General features: G+C 43.3%; 1 protein-coding gene across 1 annotated transcript in view; it reads right to left on the bottom strand.

Annotated features, from left to right (window-relative positions):
* Positions 1–824: 824 nt before the first annotated feature.
* APOO (apolipoprotein O) overlaps positions 825–13,071 on the bottom strand; it is a 32,126-nt gene continuing 19,879 nt past the window's right edge. Inside the window, exons 8-9 of the mRNA XM_054386196.1 lie at positions 5,573–5,667; positions 825–1,140 (exon numbers count right to left, since the gene is read on the bottom strand). Of these exons, the coding sequence (XP_054242171.1) occupies positions 5,599–5,667 (69 nt within the window). The 3' untranslated portion in view covers positions 825–1,140; positions 5,573–5,598. The remainder of the gene's footprint in view (positions 1,141–5,572; positions 5,668–13,071) is intronic.

The following is a 13,071-nucleotide window of genomic DNA, read 5'->3' as shown; positions in this document are numbered from 1 at the left end:
GTTTGGTTTTCTCTAAGTTTGTGCTCAGCTGGAATACCTAACCAAGTAATAACAAAGATGTTTAAAAGCATTTTGAATCACGTTGACTTTGTATTTTCTTCCCTGTTCTTTTCAGACAGTTATGACCATACATTTAATTCCACCCTTCCCCCATTCCTCATATTTACTGATTAATTTAGGAACGTTTATGACTCACTAACACAGCTTTAAATGCCCTGAGCTACTTGGATTACAGTAACTTGTGAAGCACCATGCCCTAAAAGAGAAACTGATGGAAATGGTAACAAATGATGAAAGGGCTTTATTGTGCAAAGATTTCAAAATGCTGGAAATCCTTTTGTATTTCACTTTGCTGTTTTCATCCCCTCCCCTGGCTGGGAATAAGGAAACAGCCAAGTTATTCTATAGCTGGTTCCCACCACCCTAACGTTCTGGTTCCCATTGAGCTGTGCACTCAAGCAAAAAACAAGAACAAACATTACCAGCTCCATTCCCATCCATCTACTAGACAGGAACTCACAGATGCTTCATTATATACCTCCCGCTGGCACTGATGAGGCAGAAGATTTGTATAGAAAGGAGGGGGAGACCCAGACAAAACACAAGAGTCATTGTAATTGTTCTCAGGCGTAATTCTATTAGCTAATGTGAGCCAAAACACCATGCTCCTAGTTAAGCTTTTCCTCACTGTTAAAAAAATACAGGCATTGTCAACAGCATCTCCAGAACCCTTCAGAGACTGTGCAAGTGTCACATGCATGAGTTTAAAGAAGACAGGAGGAGAGGGAAAAAAACCCACACAGGCCCATTTTGTGTAACTGGAGTTTTATTTTGTATATAAATTAATAACAAGAGACTGAGGGATTCTGAGACTTGCAACTTGCAGTGCTAATCCTACAATGAGACAAGCAGCAGCAGACTTTAAAGAGTCCCCCTGCAGAACTGAGGACAAGATCTCAAAGACTGACCCAAAATATGAACTGTCCTTTCACATTCCATACCAAAAGCCCAAGCAGCACACCATCAGTCTTTCCTGAGGCAGAAGGCAGATCAGTTACATTCCAAATCAAAATGTATTCAGGTGGTTTTCCTCTTTTTCTTGGGAAACTGTTGTTCATATCTATATTTTTTTTTAGTCACCTATAACCAAAAAAAAAAAAAAAGGGGGATAGAGGATAAAGGGGAGAAGGAAGAAGGGAGAAAGCAAAAATAAATATCACAAGCCTTTTCTTCCCATTGTCAAAGTGCAATTCAGACTTTTGATGGGGCAAGTTGACCAAAATCTATTTGAAAGACATTCTCCATACCAATTTGCTTCTTGTGGCCAAGAAGACCAATGTCATTCTGGGATGTATTAGAAGGGCTGTGGTGAGTAGGTCAAGAGAGGTTCTCTTCCCCTCCTACTCTGCCCTGCTGAGGCCACATTCGGAAAATTGCGCCCAGTTCTGGGCCTCTCAGTTCAAGACGAAACTCAGGGAACTGCTTGAGAGAGTCCAGCACAGAGCCACAAAAATGATGAAGGGAGTGGAACATCTTCCTTATGAGGAGAGACTGAGGGAGCCGAGGCTCTTTAGCTTGGAGGAGACTGAGCAGTGACCTCATTCATGTTTATACAGATGTAAAAGGTGAGTGCAGAGAGGATGGAGTCAGGTTCTGCTTGGTGATGCCCAGTGACAGGACAAGGGGCAATGGGTGGAAGTTGAGGCATACGAGGAAAAAGTTTTTCCCTGTGAGGGTGATGGAACACTGGAACAGGCTGCCCAGGGGGGTTGTGGAGTCTCCTTCTCTGGAGACATTAAAAATCTGCATTCCTGTGTGACCTACTCTAGGTGCTCCTGCTCTGGCAGGGGGGTTGGACTGGATGATCTTTCAAGGTCTCTTCCAACCCCTAACATTCTGTGATTCTGTGGAACTAACTTTCTCAACCACGTATTCCTCTCAATTCCCATCAAATGCCTTTTTGTTTCATAATCTCACATGCTCTGGTATAAAGCTAGGGTAATTTAACTCAAAGAAGAGGAATTACACAAACATAGAACCTGAAGAGAGTGAAAAGGAATTGTGCTGCAGCTGTCTTCATGGAAAAACACAAAGCCCAAGTCACTTCCATGGAACTGTTCAGCTCAACAGCTGGATAAAGTTAAAGTTTGCTTCTCCCACAATGGGATGTGGTTTGAGATGTAGTTTGCATGTAATTATTGATGACAAACATACTGTAATAAAGGAGGTGCAATGCTGCTGTTTTTTGGAATGAAGAAAGATGTTCATGTCTCCAGACCAAAGTGATTTTGTCCTTGGCTGACCACTCAACAACTCAAGAGACTGATGCTGTGGCAAATCTTTCTGAGGAAAATGCAACTGTATTTTATTTCATTAACCAGATTCAGCTAAGATTATTGTCAGCAGTTGAAAATACAGTGAACCTTTTAGCACTGATCTCATTCAGAATAAAGAAATACATTTTCTCAAAGATCATAGCAGCCTTCTTGAACCTTTGGAATAATGTAAAATCCAACAACACATCTGGAATTAAATAACTGGATTTGATTTCAGGCAGAAGTAATAAATTGCCATCCCTTAGAACAACTGGAAATGGGGACTGAAATGAAATTCTACCATCTGGTTACTCTAGTAATTGGTTTCATTTATGTATCTCCCCCAGAAACAACATGTGGGAAAGCAAGCAGATTTCAAAACCAGGAGCACCCAGGTACTTTAAGCACCTGAGCAATTATCTTCACTCATTAAAAAGACAGACAGTAGAACATAGGATCATTCAGGTTGGAAAAGACCCTGGAGATCATCAGGTTCAACCATTAACCCTACTCTACCAAGATCACCACTAAATCGCTAAGCACCACATCTAAAAGACCTTTAAACACATCTAGGTTGGTGATTCCACCACCTCCCTGGGCAGCACATTCCAAGGCCTGACCACTCTTGCAATGGAAAAATCTTTCCTAATGTCCAGCCTAAACCTCCTCTGGTGCAGTTTGGGGCTGTTCCCTTTTGTTCCATCTATCCCTGTGACAACAGACCAGCACCTACCTCTCTCCATTGTCCTTTCGGGTAGTTGTAGGGGGTGATAAGGTCTCTCCTCAGCCTCCTCTTCCTCACACTAACCAGTCCCAGTTCTCCCAGCTGCTCTTCATCATTCTCATTCTCCAGGCCCTTCACCAGCTTAGCTGCTCTTCTCTGCACCTCTCCAGCCCCTCAATGTTTCTTGCACTAAGATGCCCAAAACTGAACACAGCACTGCTGATCCAAGCCAGCATGCAAATCAGAGAGCAGCTGTTAAGTTAGCTTTTCCTCAAAGCTTGCTTATATAGCATAACTGTATTTATAATCAAAATCCTTTGCACAAAGGGTCTGGATAAGTTTAGGATGCCCTCCTCACAGCTTTTGCTCCTTTCCTACCTCCCACCCCTACCTAAAAAGAAAATATACCTTAAGCAAAGAGCACCTGCATTTTTAAATGTGAACGATGACCTACCAGAAATTATTTACAGGTTTCTGTTTGGAATGAACCTTGATATTTAGACAGTTTCCCAAATACACAAAAAGTTCTGTTTTCCTGTCTTTTTATCATTTAGTAGCTCTGTCCTATTTCATAATAAGTACAATATTTTAGGGAATTTTAGAGCTTTTTTTTTCTCTTAGTGCTCTTGGGTATCTTTACTCAAAACAAAACTGTTCTTTCTTTTGTTTGTTTTAATTGTATTTAAGTGGTTGGTTTATACAATGCTGGGAAAACAAGTATTCTTTAAGATTTTATATTCATATATGTGAAGGAAAAACTAATATATTCAAGTAAATCAGACAGACAACATGCCTTGTTGCCTTGCTGAGAATTAGCTACAGCAACTAGAATACAATAGAATAGAATCACTAAGGCTGGAAAAGATCTTAAGGTCGAGTCCAACCATAACCCAACTACTACCACTAAACCATGTCCTGAAGCACCACTTCTACAGCTTCTTGAACACCTCCAGGGATGGTGACTCCACCACTTCCCTGGGCAGCCTGTTCCAACCCTCCACCACTCTCTCATTAAAGAAGTTTTTCCTAATGTCCAACCTAAACCTCCCCTGGCACAATTTCAACCGACTGCCTCTCGTCCTGTCTCTGGTTCCTTGAGAGAAGAGACCAACCCCAGCCTCACTCCAGCCTCCTTTCAGGTAGTTGTAGAGACCAGTAAGATCTCCCCTCAGCCTTCTCCTCTCCAAACTACACAATCCCAGCTCCCTCAGCCACTTTTCACATGATGCCCTCCAAACCCCACAGCAGCCTGGTGGCTTTTATCTAGACACACTCCAGCACCTCAACGTCTTTTCTGTCCTGTGGCACCCAGAATCAAACCCAGTACTCAAGCTGTGACCTCACCAGGGCCAAGTACAGGGGCACCATCACTTCCCTACTCCTGCTGGCCACACTGGTTTTAATCCAGGCCAAGATGTCACTGGCCTTCTTGGCTACCTGGGCACACTGCTGGCTCAAGTTCAGCTGCCCACCAGTGCCCCCAGATCTTTTCCACCAGGCTGCTTTCTGGCCACTCTGCTCCACGCCTGTGGCATTGCTTGGGGTTGTAGTGACCAAAGTGCAGAACCCAGTACTTGGCCTTTTTAAACCTCAATTGAAAATACATTAAGGGAAACAGATCATTTTAAGATAGCTTTGTTTTTAAAGCTGGTGATGTAACAGTGGAATGCTGCTCCTCAGCAGATGTGTGCATTCTACCACATCTGCAAACATTTCTGACTGGTGATAACACATGAAAGAAAAAAATTGGTGCAGCTTTCTAAATCAGGGCTCTCTTTACACAGTTGTCAGGAAGAGAGAAGATAATTTTTCTGGCAAACAGAACACTACATATGAAAATAATGAGGAGTCTCTATAATGCTAGGATCACTTTCTGATGAACAATATAAATCTTTAAGATCATGTGAAAATAACATAGGGAAAAGACAAGCAACTAGAAACCACGTTCAGAAAAGACAGCCTCCATCACCTGCTGACAAGGCAGCCAGTATCTGGTATTTTGCACTAATTATGTCCAGTTGCACTATTGTTAGAAACAGAATATTTTGGGTTGGAAAAGACCTTCGGAGATCATCTAGTCCATCCTGCTTGAAATAAGCAAGGACATCTTCAACTCAATCAGGCAGCTCAGAGCCCCATCAAGCCTGACCTTGAATGTTTACAGGAATGGGGCATCTACCACCTTCCTGGGCAACCTGTTCCAGTGTTTCACCACTGTCTTGCATCTAATCTAAGTCTACTCTCTGGCTACCCAGAGAGGTTGTAGAGTCTCCTTCTTTGGAGACATTCAAAACCTGCCTGTGTGATCTACTCTAGGTGATCCTGCCCTTGCAGGGGGGCTGGACTAGATGATATTTCAAGGTCCCTTCCAACCCCTAATGTGCTGTGAAGTGTTAAGAAAAATTAAAACCTGTCTTTTCCTCTTCTTCATCAATATGTAGAAAATAACTACAAGTCAAACTTGCAAATGTTCAGCTTTTCCAGGTTATTTTGCTGCTAAAGCCCCACACTATTATCAGCCTTCATCCTTTACCTGTTTAATGCCAATGACGTAGTGTTCTACTTCCGGGCCCGCTCTTCATTTGAAGCAGTGTGGATATCCAGGTGCTTGTCACCATCTGCATCACCCTGGAGGAGGGAAAAATATGCACAAGATTTCAGCTGAGGTAATCCACAATTAATGTTTTTTGCCAGAACAGAAACCCTCTTCAAAAGCTGAAACAAAAACTTCTTGCAAAATCAAGTGGTTGATGAGACTAATGCAGTATCATAGACTCAAATATGATCTTTTTTTCCCAAAGGGTTTCTAGATTTCAGTCTTCCTGAGCAATTAAAGCATTTGAAAGAACAAGCAGTTCAACAGAAATGCTTTAATTGACTCATTTTTGTCTGGACTAATAACACAGGATGAATTCCCACGGAGGAGTTGCTATTTTGCATTCTCTGAATTCTGTGTGGATTTATACAATAGGTCTCTTTTAGTCCATATCCTCTGAGAGAGGGTTTTCACACTTTCCCTGAAATAAATGATAGAAATCAAACAACAAAGGGAGGCTTTGTTAGGGTGTCTGCTCCATCTATTTGCCAACTATGCTAGAACAAACAGACATTTGATTACAGTGTTAAATAGCTATCAATAAAAATACCTGGAAGTGCCACATATGTGGCTAGGAGATTGAAGCACATGACAGAGAAGGACAAGCTCACACATGTGGGTTCAGTATGGAGAAGACCAGGCAAAAGGAGAATCTAATTGCTATCCACAGCTCTTTAATAGGCATTTACTTATTTGGAAAAGGCAGGATCTTCTCAAAGGTTTATATCAGAAGGACAGTGAGCAGAGGATGCAGAAGTATAGCAAATTTCTCTTAAATAAAGCACTGGAGCAGGTTTTCCAGGGAACTTTTTGAATCTCCATCTAGCACTTGACTGCACATGTCAAAGTGAAACACCAAATCTAACTATGAAGCTATCTCAGCTTTGAAAAAGAGGTTGGATGAAATGATCAAGGGTCATACACAACCTCAATTATTCTTAAATTCTATGTATAAAATGAAATTGCATTTTCTCTTTATTTAAAAACCCTCGTACTTTTACCAATATGGATGGACAATGTAACAAAAAAAGCCAGAAGAGACTGGGAAACAAAAACATTTAACAGGATGAGTTCAATGTCTGTCCCAGCATAAACTAAGTACTATGAATGGATGAGAAGCTGGACATAAGCCAACAGTGTGAGCTTGCAGCCCAGAAGGCCAATGACATCCTGAGCTACATCAATAGCAGTGTGGCCAGCAGATGGAGAGAGGTAATTCTGCCACTCTGCTCTTCTCGGTGAGACCTCTTCTGCATCCAGCTCTGGAGCCCTCAACACAGGAAGGACATGGACCTGATGGAGCGGATCCAGAGGAGGCCACAGAGATGATCGGGGGCTGGAGAACCTCCGCTACGAGGCAGGCTGAGGGAGCTGGGGGTGTTCAGCCTGGAGAAGAGAAGGCTCCAGGGACACATAATAGCAACCTCCCAGTACCTGAAGGGGGCTACAAGGCGGCTGCAGAGGGATTGTTTACAAAGGCCTGCAGTGATAGGAAGAGGAGACAATGGTTTGAAATTAGAGGAGATTTAGATTGGGTGTTAGGAACAAGTTCTGCATCATGAACACTGGAACAGGTTGCCCAGAGAGATATTCAAGGTGAGGCTCAATAAGGCTCTGACCAGCCTGATCTAGTAGAGAATGTCCCTGCTGACTGCAGGAGGGTTGGACTAGATGATTTTTGGAGGCACCTTCCAACCCAAACCACTCTGTGATTTTATGATTCTATGAGTAAGGCACCAAGACTACGAGACTCTGCATATGCTGCACTGGAGATATTCAATTATGAAGGTAATTCTTACATTTCTTACTCAAAACATGCCTAGCAAGACCTTTAAAAGGTTACTCTTCATTTCAAAAAACTATTTTGTTCTGATCTCTACCACACCCATTTCAAAGCAACAATCTACTCCACGATTTTCCTGTACAGGAACTTGTAAATGACAACATTTTACTACCACTTACAATGAAGAGAATCTGACTCACAATGCCTCATCTCAAGGATGACTCAGTTCTGAACAAATGAACTAAAAATAAATTGTTCACACAGAGCTTTTGCCATTTGTTTGTTTTAACTTGTAAAAAGAAAATACCACCTAGGTAAACTTTTTTTTTTTTTTTTTTGGCAGGGGGGGTTGGGTGGGGGAGCTGAAAGAGGAAAAACAATCCGAAGCATCACACAGAAACAGATGTATAGAAAAACAGCGGTCTTGTTCAGTTCCTCCCTCAGTTTCTGGTGAGCTCAGTAGATCTTACCACAGGACTTGTCCTCACCAGATCTATTAAGCATGATTTATTTCATTGAAGCCAGTCCACTGCTAAACTGTCACTTCTCACACAAACTCATTTGCTGAATTAGCAATTAAAGAGTTTTGAACTCTATCCACTCTGCATGTGACACTAAGGAAAAGCGCGCCTGAGTGAGGCTGATCAAGCAGCAACGTGGGCAGACAGAGAAGGGCTGGCAGAGGAAATCCAGACATCTCATTTTACAGATGAGTGTCAAAGTCCTCCAGTCACAATCAGCACCAATTCAGAAGCAAAAAATGTATTTAGACCAATGACCCAGAAGACAGACTTCCTCTGTGTCCCTCTTGTAATTAGAAGCGGGCACATATTCAAGACAGACTTTCTACTTTCTGGTTCAACACAACCACTCCACAGTATCTTTGGACAGACACATTCAAGCTCTGTCCCACAGCAGAAGGGGAAATATTTTGCATTCTTATGCTTCTGACTGTTTCAACTGAAAGATGACTGAAAAGAAATCGAGGGAGTTTCTCCTCCCCCTCTACTCTGCCCTAGTGAGGCCCCACCTGGAATACTGCATCCAGTTCTGGGCTCCCCAGTTCAAGAGAGACAGGAATCTACTTGAGAGAGTCCAAGGGAGGGCTACAAGGGTGATGAAGGGACTGGAGCACGGCCTGATGAGAGGCTGAGAGACCTGGGGCTGGTTAGTGTGGAGAGGAGAAGACTGAGAGGGGATCTAATCAATGTCTATAAATATCTGAGGGCTGGGGGTCAGGAAGGAAGGCACAGCCTCTGCTCACTTGTGCCCTGGGACAGGACAAGGGGCAATGGATGGAAACTACAGCACAGGAGGTTCCACCTCAACATGAGGAAGAACTTCTTCACTGTAAGGATCACAGAGCACTGGAACAGGCTGCCCAGAAAGGTTGTGGAGTCTCTTTCTCTAGAGACTTTCCAGACCTGTCTGGATGTGTTCCTGTGTTACCTGTGCTAGATTCTATGGTCCTGCTCTGGCAGGGGAATTGAACTCAAAGATCTCCAGAGGTCCCTTCCAACCCCTAACATTCTGTGAAAATGAAAGATTCATGAGTAAAGTGTTCAATACAGTGGGATTTCACAGGGTTAAAAAAAGAAACAAACAAAAACATTATTGGAAGTAATATTAAAAATAACATTGGAACTAAAAGGACTCCTCCTACACAAGAGTTATCAGACTTCCACTGGTAAATGCTAAGATCAGAATCATAAAACCTCCCTTTGGCAGGAAGAAAGGGTTGGACTTCAAAGAGGAAGACAGACAGCTCTGGAGCCCTCAACACAAGAAGGACATGGACCTGATGGAGTGGGTCCAGAGGAGGGACACGAAAATGATCAGAGGGCTGGAACACCTCTCTTGTGAAGCCAGGCTGAGAGTTGATGTTGTACAGTATGGAGAAGAAATGGCTCCAGGAGACCTTAGAGCAGCCTTCCAGAACCTGAAGGGGGCCTACAAGAAAGCTGTGGAGGAACTGCTTACAGGGGCATGTAGCAATAAGACAAGTGACAATAGTTTGAAATTAAGGAAGAGCAGCTTTAGATTGGATGTTAGGAACAAGTTCTTTACAATGAGGGTGGTAGAACACTGGAACAGGCAGCCTAGGGAGGTAGTGGAGGCCCCATCCCTGAAGACATTCAAGGTCAAACTTGATTGGACTCTGGGCAAGCTGATCTAGTCGAGGATGTCCCTGCTCACTGCAGGAGTGTTGGGCTAGATGACTTTTAGAGATCCTTTGCAAGTCAATTCAGTCTATGATTCTCTGATCAGAATGCTACACTGTAAATAGTGTATTCAAAACCTTATCCAACTGACTTGCTGTATGGAGAGGCTCCACCAACAATGTTTTGAAATATAGCAGCAGAAAGTCCTGGAATTCGTCTTTTTTGGCAGCACTTGAGGACTTCAGTTCCTATGACCTCAGTTTGGCACAGGTTTTTGTTTTACAAAACCTTCAGAAAATGAACACACCACATCTATTTGAATGACATATTGCTGCACAAACACCAAGCTATGCACAGCTGTGATACCTATGACTATCAAACAAATTATGAGCAACACAACAAACTAACACAAGCCAAGAAGAGCCACCCATCTGCCTGCCCATGTGCAAGAATCCTTTGTGTAGCAACAGCAGAATGCTAGAGTGAGTGTCACACAAACAAAAAAATAACATCTTTTGCTCTGGCATGTTTTCATAAAATGGAATACATCTGCTAAAACAACAACTCAAAAATAACATTTCTATTTGTCTTCTAGCTGCCTAGTACAACAGTAAGAAATAAATATACAAACCCCAACCCAATATACAGCTGTCTTGAGGACAAAGCCAGTGATGTGTCATTGAACATCTCATGATGTCTCATCTCACTGAAGCTCTGCTCAGTGATGTCCAGTGACAGGACAAGGGGCACTGGATGCAAGCTGGAGTAGAGGAGGTTCCATGTGAACAGAAGGAAAATCTTTTTCACTGTGAGGGTGCCAGAGCCCTGGAACAGGCTGCCCAGAGAGGTTGTGGAGTCTCCTCCTCTTGTGACATGGAAAACCCACCTGGATGAGCTCCTGTGGGACCTACTCTAGGTGCTCCTGCTCTGGCAGAGGGGTTGGTCTAGATGATCTTTTGAGGTCCCTTCCAAGCCCTAACATTCTGTGATTCTGTGTGACTTCAAAAGCATGTGTCTTTTCACAAGTGCTGTTCAGCTTCTCTAGACACCATGAAGACAATACCCTCTTTTGACCAACTGCAGGGGCAAAGAAACAATGAGGGATGCATGCTGCTGTGTAAAAAGATCTGAAATGCAGACAATTTCATCAAGTGCACAGAGCTTCTTCATTTGAGTCACAGGACTTTTGTACCTTGCCTAATCCACCAAATTAAATAGCAACAGTTTAACAATATCTGAACAATATTGTTCCTTTTAGGAACAGGTTCTTTACTATGAGTGTGGTGGAACACTGGAACAGGTTGCCCAGGGAGGAGGTTGGGGCACCATTCCTAGATATATTCAAGGTGAGGCTCGACAGGGCTCTGGGTAACCTGATCTAGTTGAGGATGTCCCTGCTGACTGCAGAGGGGGTTGGACTGGATGAGCTTTGGAGGTCCCTTCCAACCCAGGCCATTCTGTGATTTTATGATGAGATGAACTTTAGGAGTAAACCACTCAACTCCTTTGTGCAAATACCATATTTTGGCAACTAAGGGGTGTCATTTAAAGATTCTGCAAGGAGGAAGAGAAAGAAGTGAGGAAGAGAAAGAAGTGAGGAAGAGAAAGAAGTGAGGAAGAGAAAGAAGTGAGGAAGAGAAAGAAGTGAGGAAGAGAAAGAAGTGAGGAAGAGAAAGAAGTGAGGAAGAGAAAGAAGTGAGGAAGAGAAAGAAGTGAGGAAGAGAAAGAAGTGAGGAAGAGAAAGAAGTGAGGAAGAGAAAGAAGTGAGGAAGAGAAAGAAGTGAGGAAGAGAAAGAAGTGAGGAAGAGAAGAAGTGAGGAAAGAAGTGAGGAAGAGAAAGAAGTGAGGAAGAGAAAGAAGTGAGGAAGAGAAAGAAGTGAGGAAGAGAAAGAAGTGAGGAAGAGAAAGAAGTGAGGAAGAGAAAGAAGTGTGTTTACTTAGTGGTCTCTGCAGTGCTGCATGCCATTTGTTTTTCTGCTGAGGTGGCAAGGGCTTGAATAAGCCTTATAATAAGATGAAAGCTTCAAAAGTTTTTGCCTTCCAATAACAACCACGTGTTTCCTTTTGAAAGCCTGGGCACAATAAAATAAAAAGCTCAGCTAATTTTTAGTGATGCTATCAGTTTGTCTTTCTGAAATATTTTAATGTGCCATAGTTTTTGGAGATACTTTTTGACAGCCTAGGTTTTAGGAAAGGTACAGCATGATTGACTGACCTTTGTTTATTCAAAGACCCATACAAGTGCATTCACTGAAGTGCCTCAGGCCAGCACAGGATCAATATCCACTGAGGAAAGTCTCTACTCTCATAAGACTCAGCAACTAACAAGACATGTCAGCATTCCTCCAAACCAGCTTCTTTGGAACTAGTCCCACACCTAGACCAACCTAGAGAACTGTCCCATACCTGCAGTCCATTCAAGTGCAACTGCCTCTCCAAATCTCTCAGCAGCTACCCACCCTTGTTACATCATAGGCCTCTGGGTTGAAAACACCATATTTTGCTCAGACAGGGCTTCTAGTTTACAACAACCCACCAGCTGTACATCATTGTCAACCCAGTATGGACTGTTACCATTTGTGAGCTATGGCTCAATCAGGAGGTCCACAGAAAAAGATCAAGAATTTCTGCTGGTTCAAAGTTGCTTTCAAATCAACTGTTAGTTTGCCAGGCTACATCAAACAACTAAAACAAGAGATTGGAAGCAGCCTGCAGCTAGGGCAGCAGTTTGTATCCACAGAACTAGCACAGTTGCTTAGAAGTCAGGAATCAAAGATTCAGTAAGCTTAGATGTGAAATCACCACCACAGAAGCTTTATCCTACACACCTGAACTTTTATTTAAGCAGCTGTTAAAAAAAAAAAAAATCCCTGAAATCCTTACAGGCTGTCCCTGGCACACACTTAATCAACTCATAGAGTTTTCTAGTCCCTACACTCTGCTTCACTGAGCCATCTACTTGTTTTTCCTAAGGACAAGTGTAGACCCTTGCATCTGGGAAAGAACAACCCCATGGACCAGTATAGGTTAGGGACTGATCTGTTGGAGAGCAGCACAGGGAAAAAGGACCTGGGGGTCCTGGTGGACAGAGGATGACCAGGAACCAGAAGTTTGGCCTTGTGGCCAAGAAGGCCAATGACATCCAGGGGTGTGGTTAATAGGTTGAGGGAGGTTCTCCTCCCCCTCTAATCTGCCCTGGTGAGGTCACATCTGGAATATTGTGTCCAGTTCTGGGCCCCTGAGGTCAAGGACCTCAGGGAACTGCTTGAAAGACTCCAGCACAGAGCCACAAAGATGCTGAAGGCAGTAGAACATCTCCCTGCTGAGGAACGGCTGAGGGAGCTGAGGGCTCTTGAGCTTGGAGAAAAGGAGCCTGAGGGGTGACCTCGTTCATGTTTATAAAGATGTGCAGGGCAGTGTCAAGAGGATGGAGGCAGGCTCTGCTCAGGGATGTCAAATGGGTGCAAACTGGAGCAGAGGAGGTTCCACAA

Source organism: Indicator indicator, chromosome 1 (assembly GCF_027791375.1).
Source record: "Indicator indicator isolate 239-I01 chromosome 1, UM_Iind_1.1, whole genome shotgun sequence".
Lineage (NCBI taxonomy): Eukaryota > Metazoa > Chordata > Aves > Piciformes > Indicatoridae > Indicator > Indicator indicator.
Note: the sequence above shows the minus strand (reverse complement) of the source record. Positions and strands in the feature narration are given on the sequence as shown.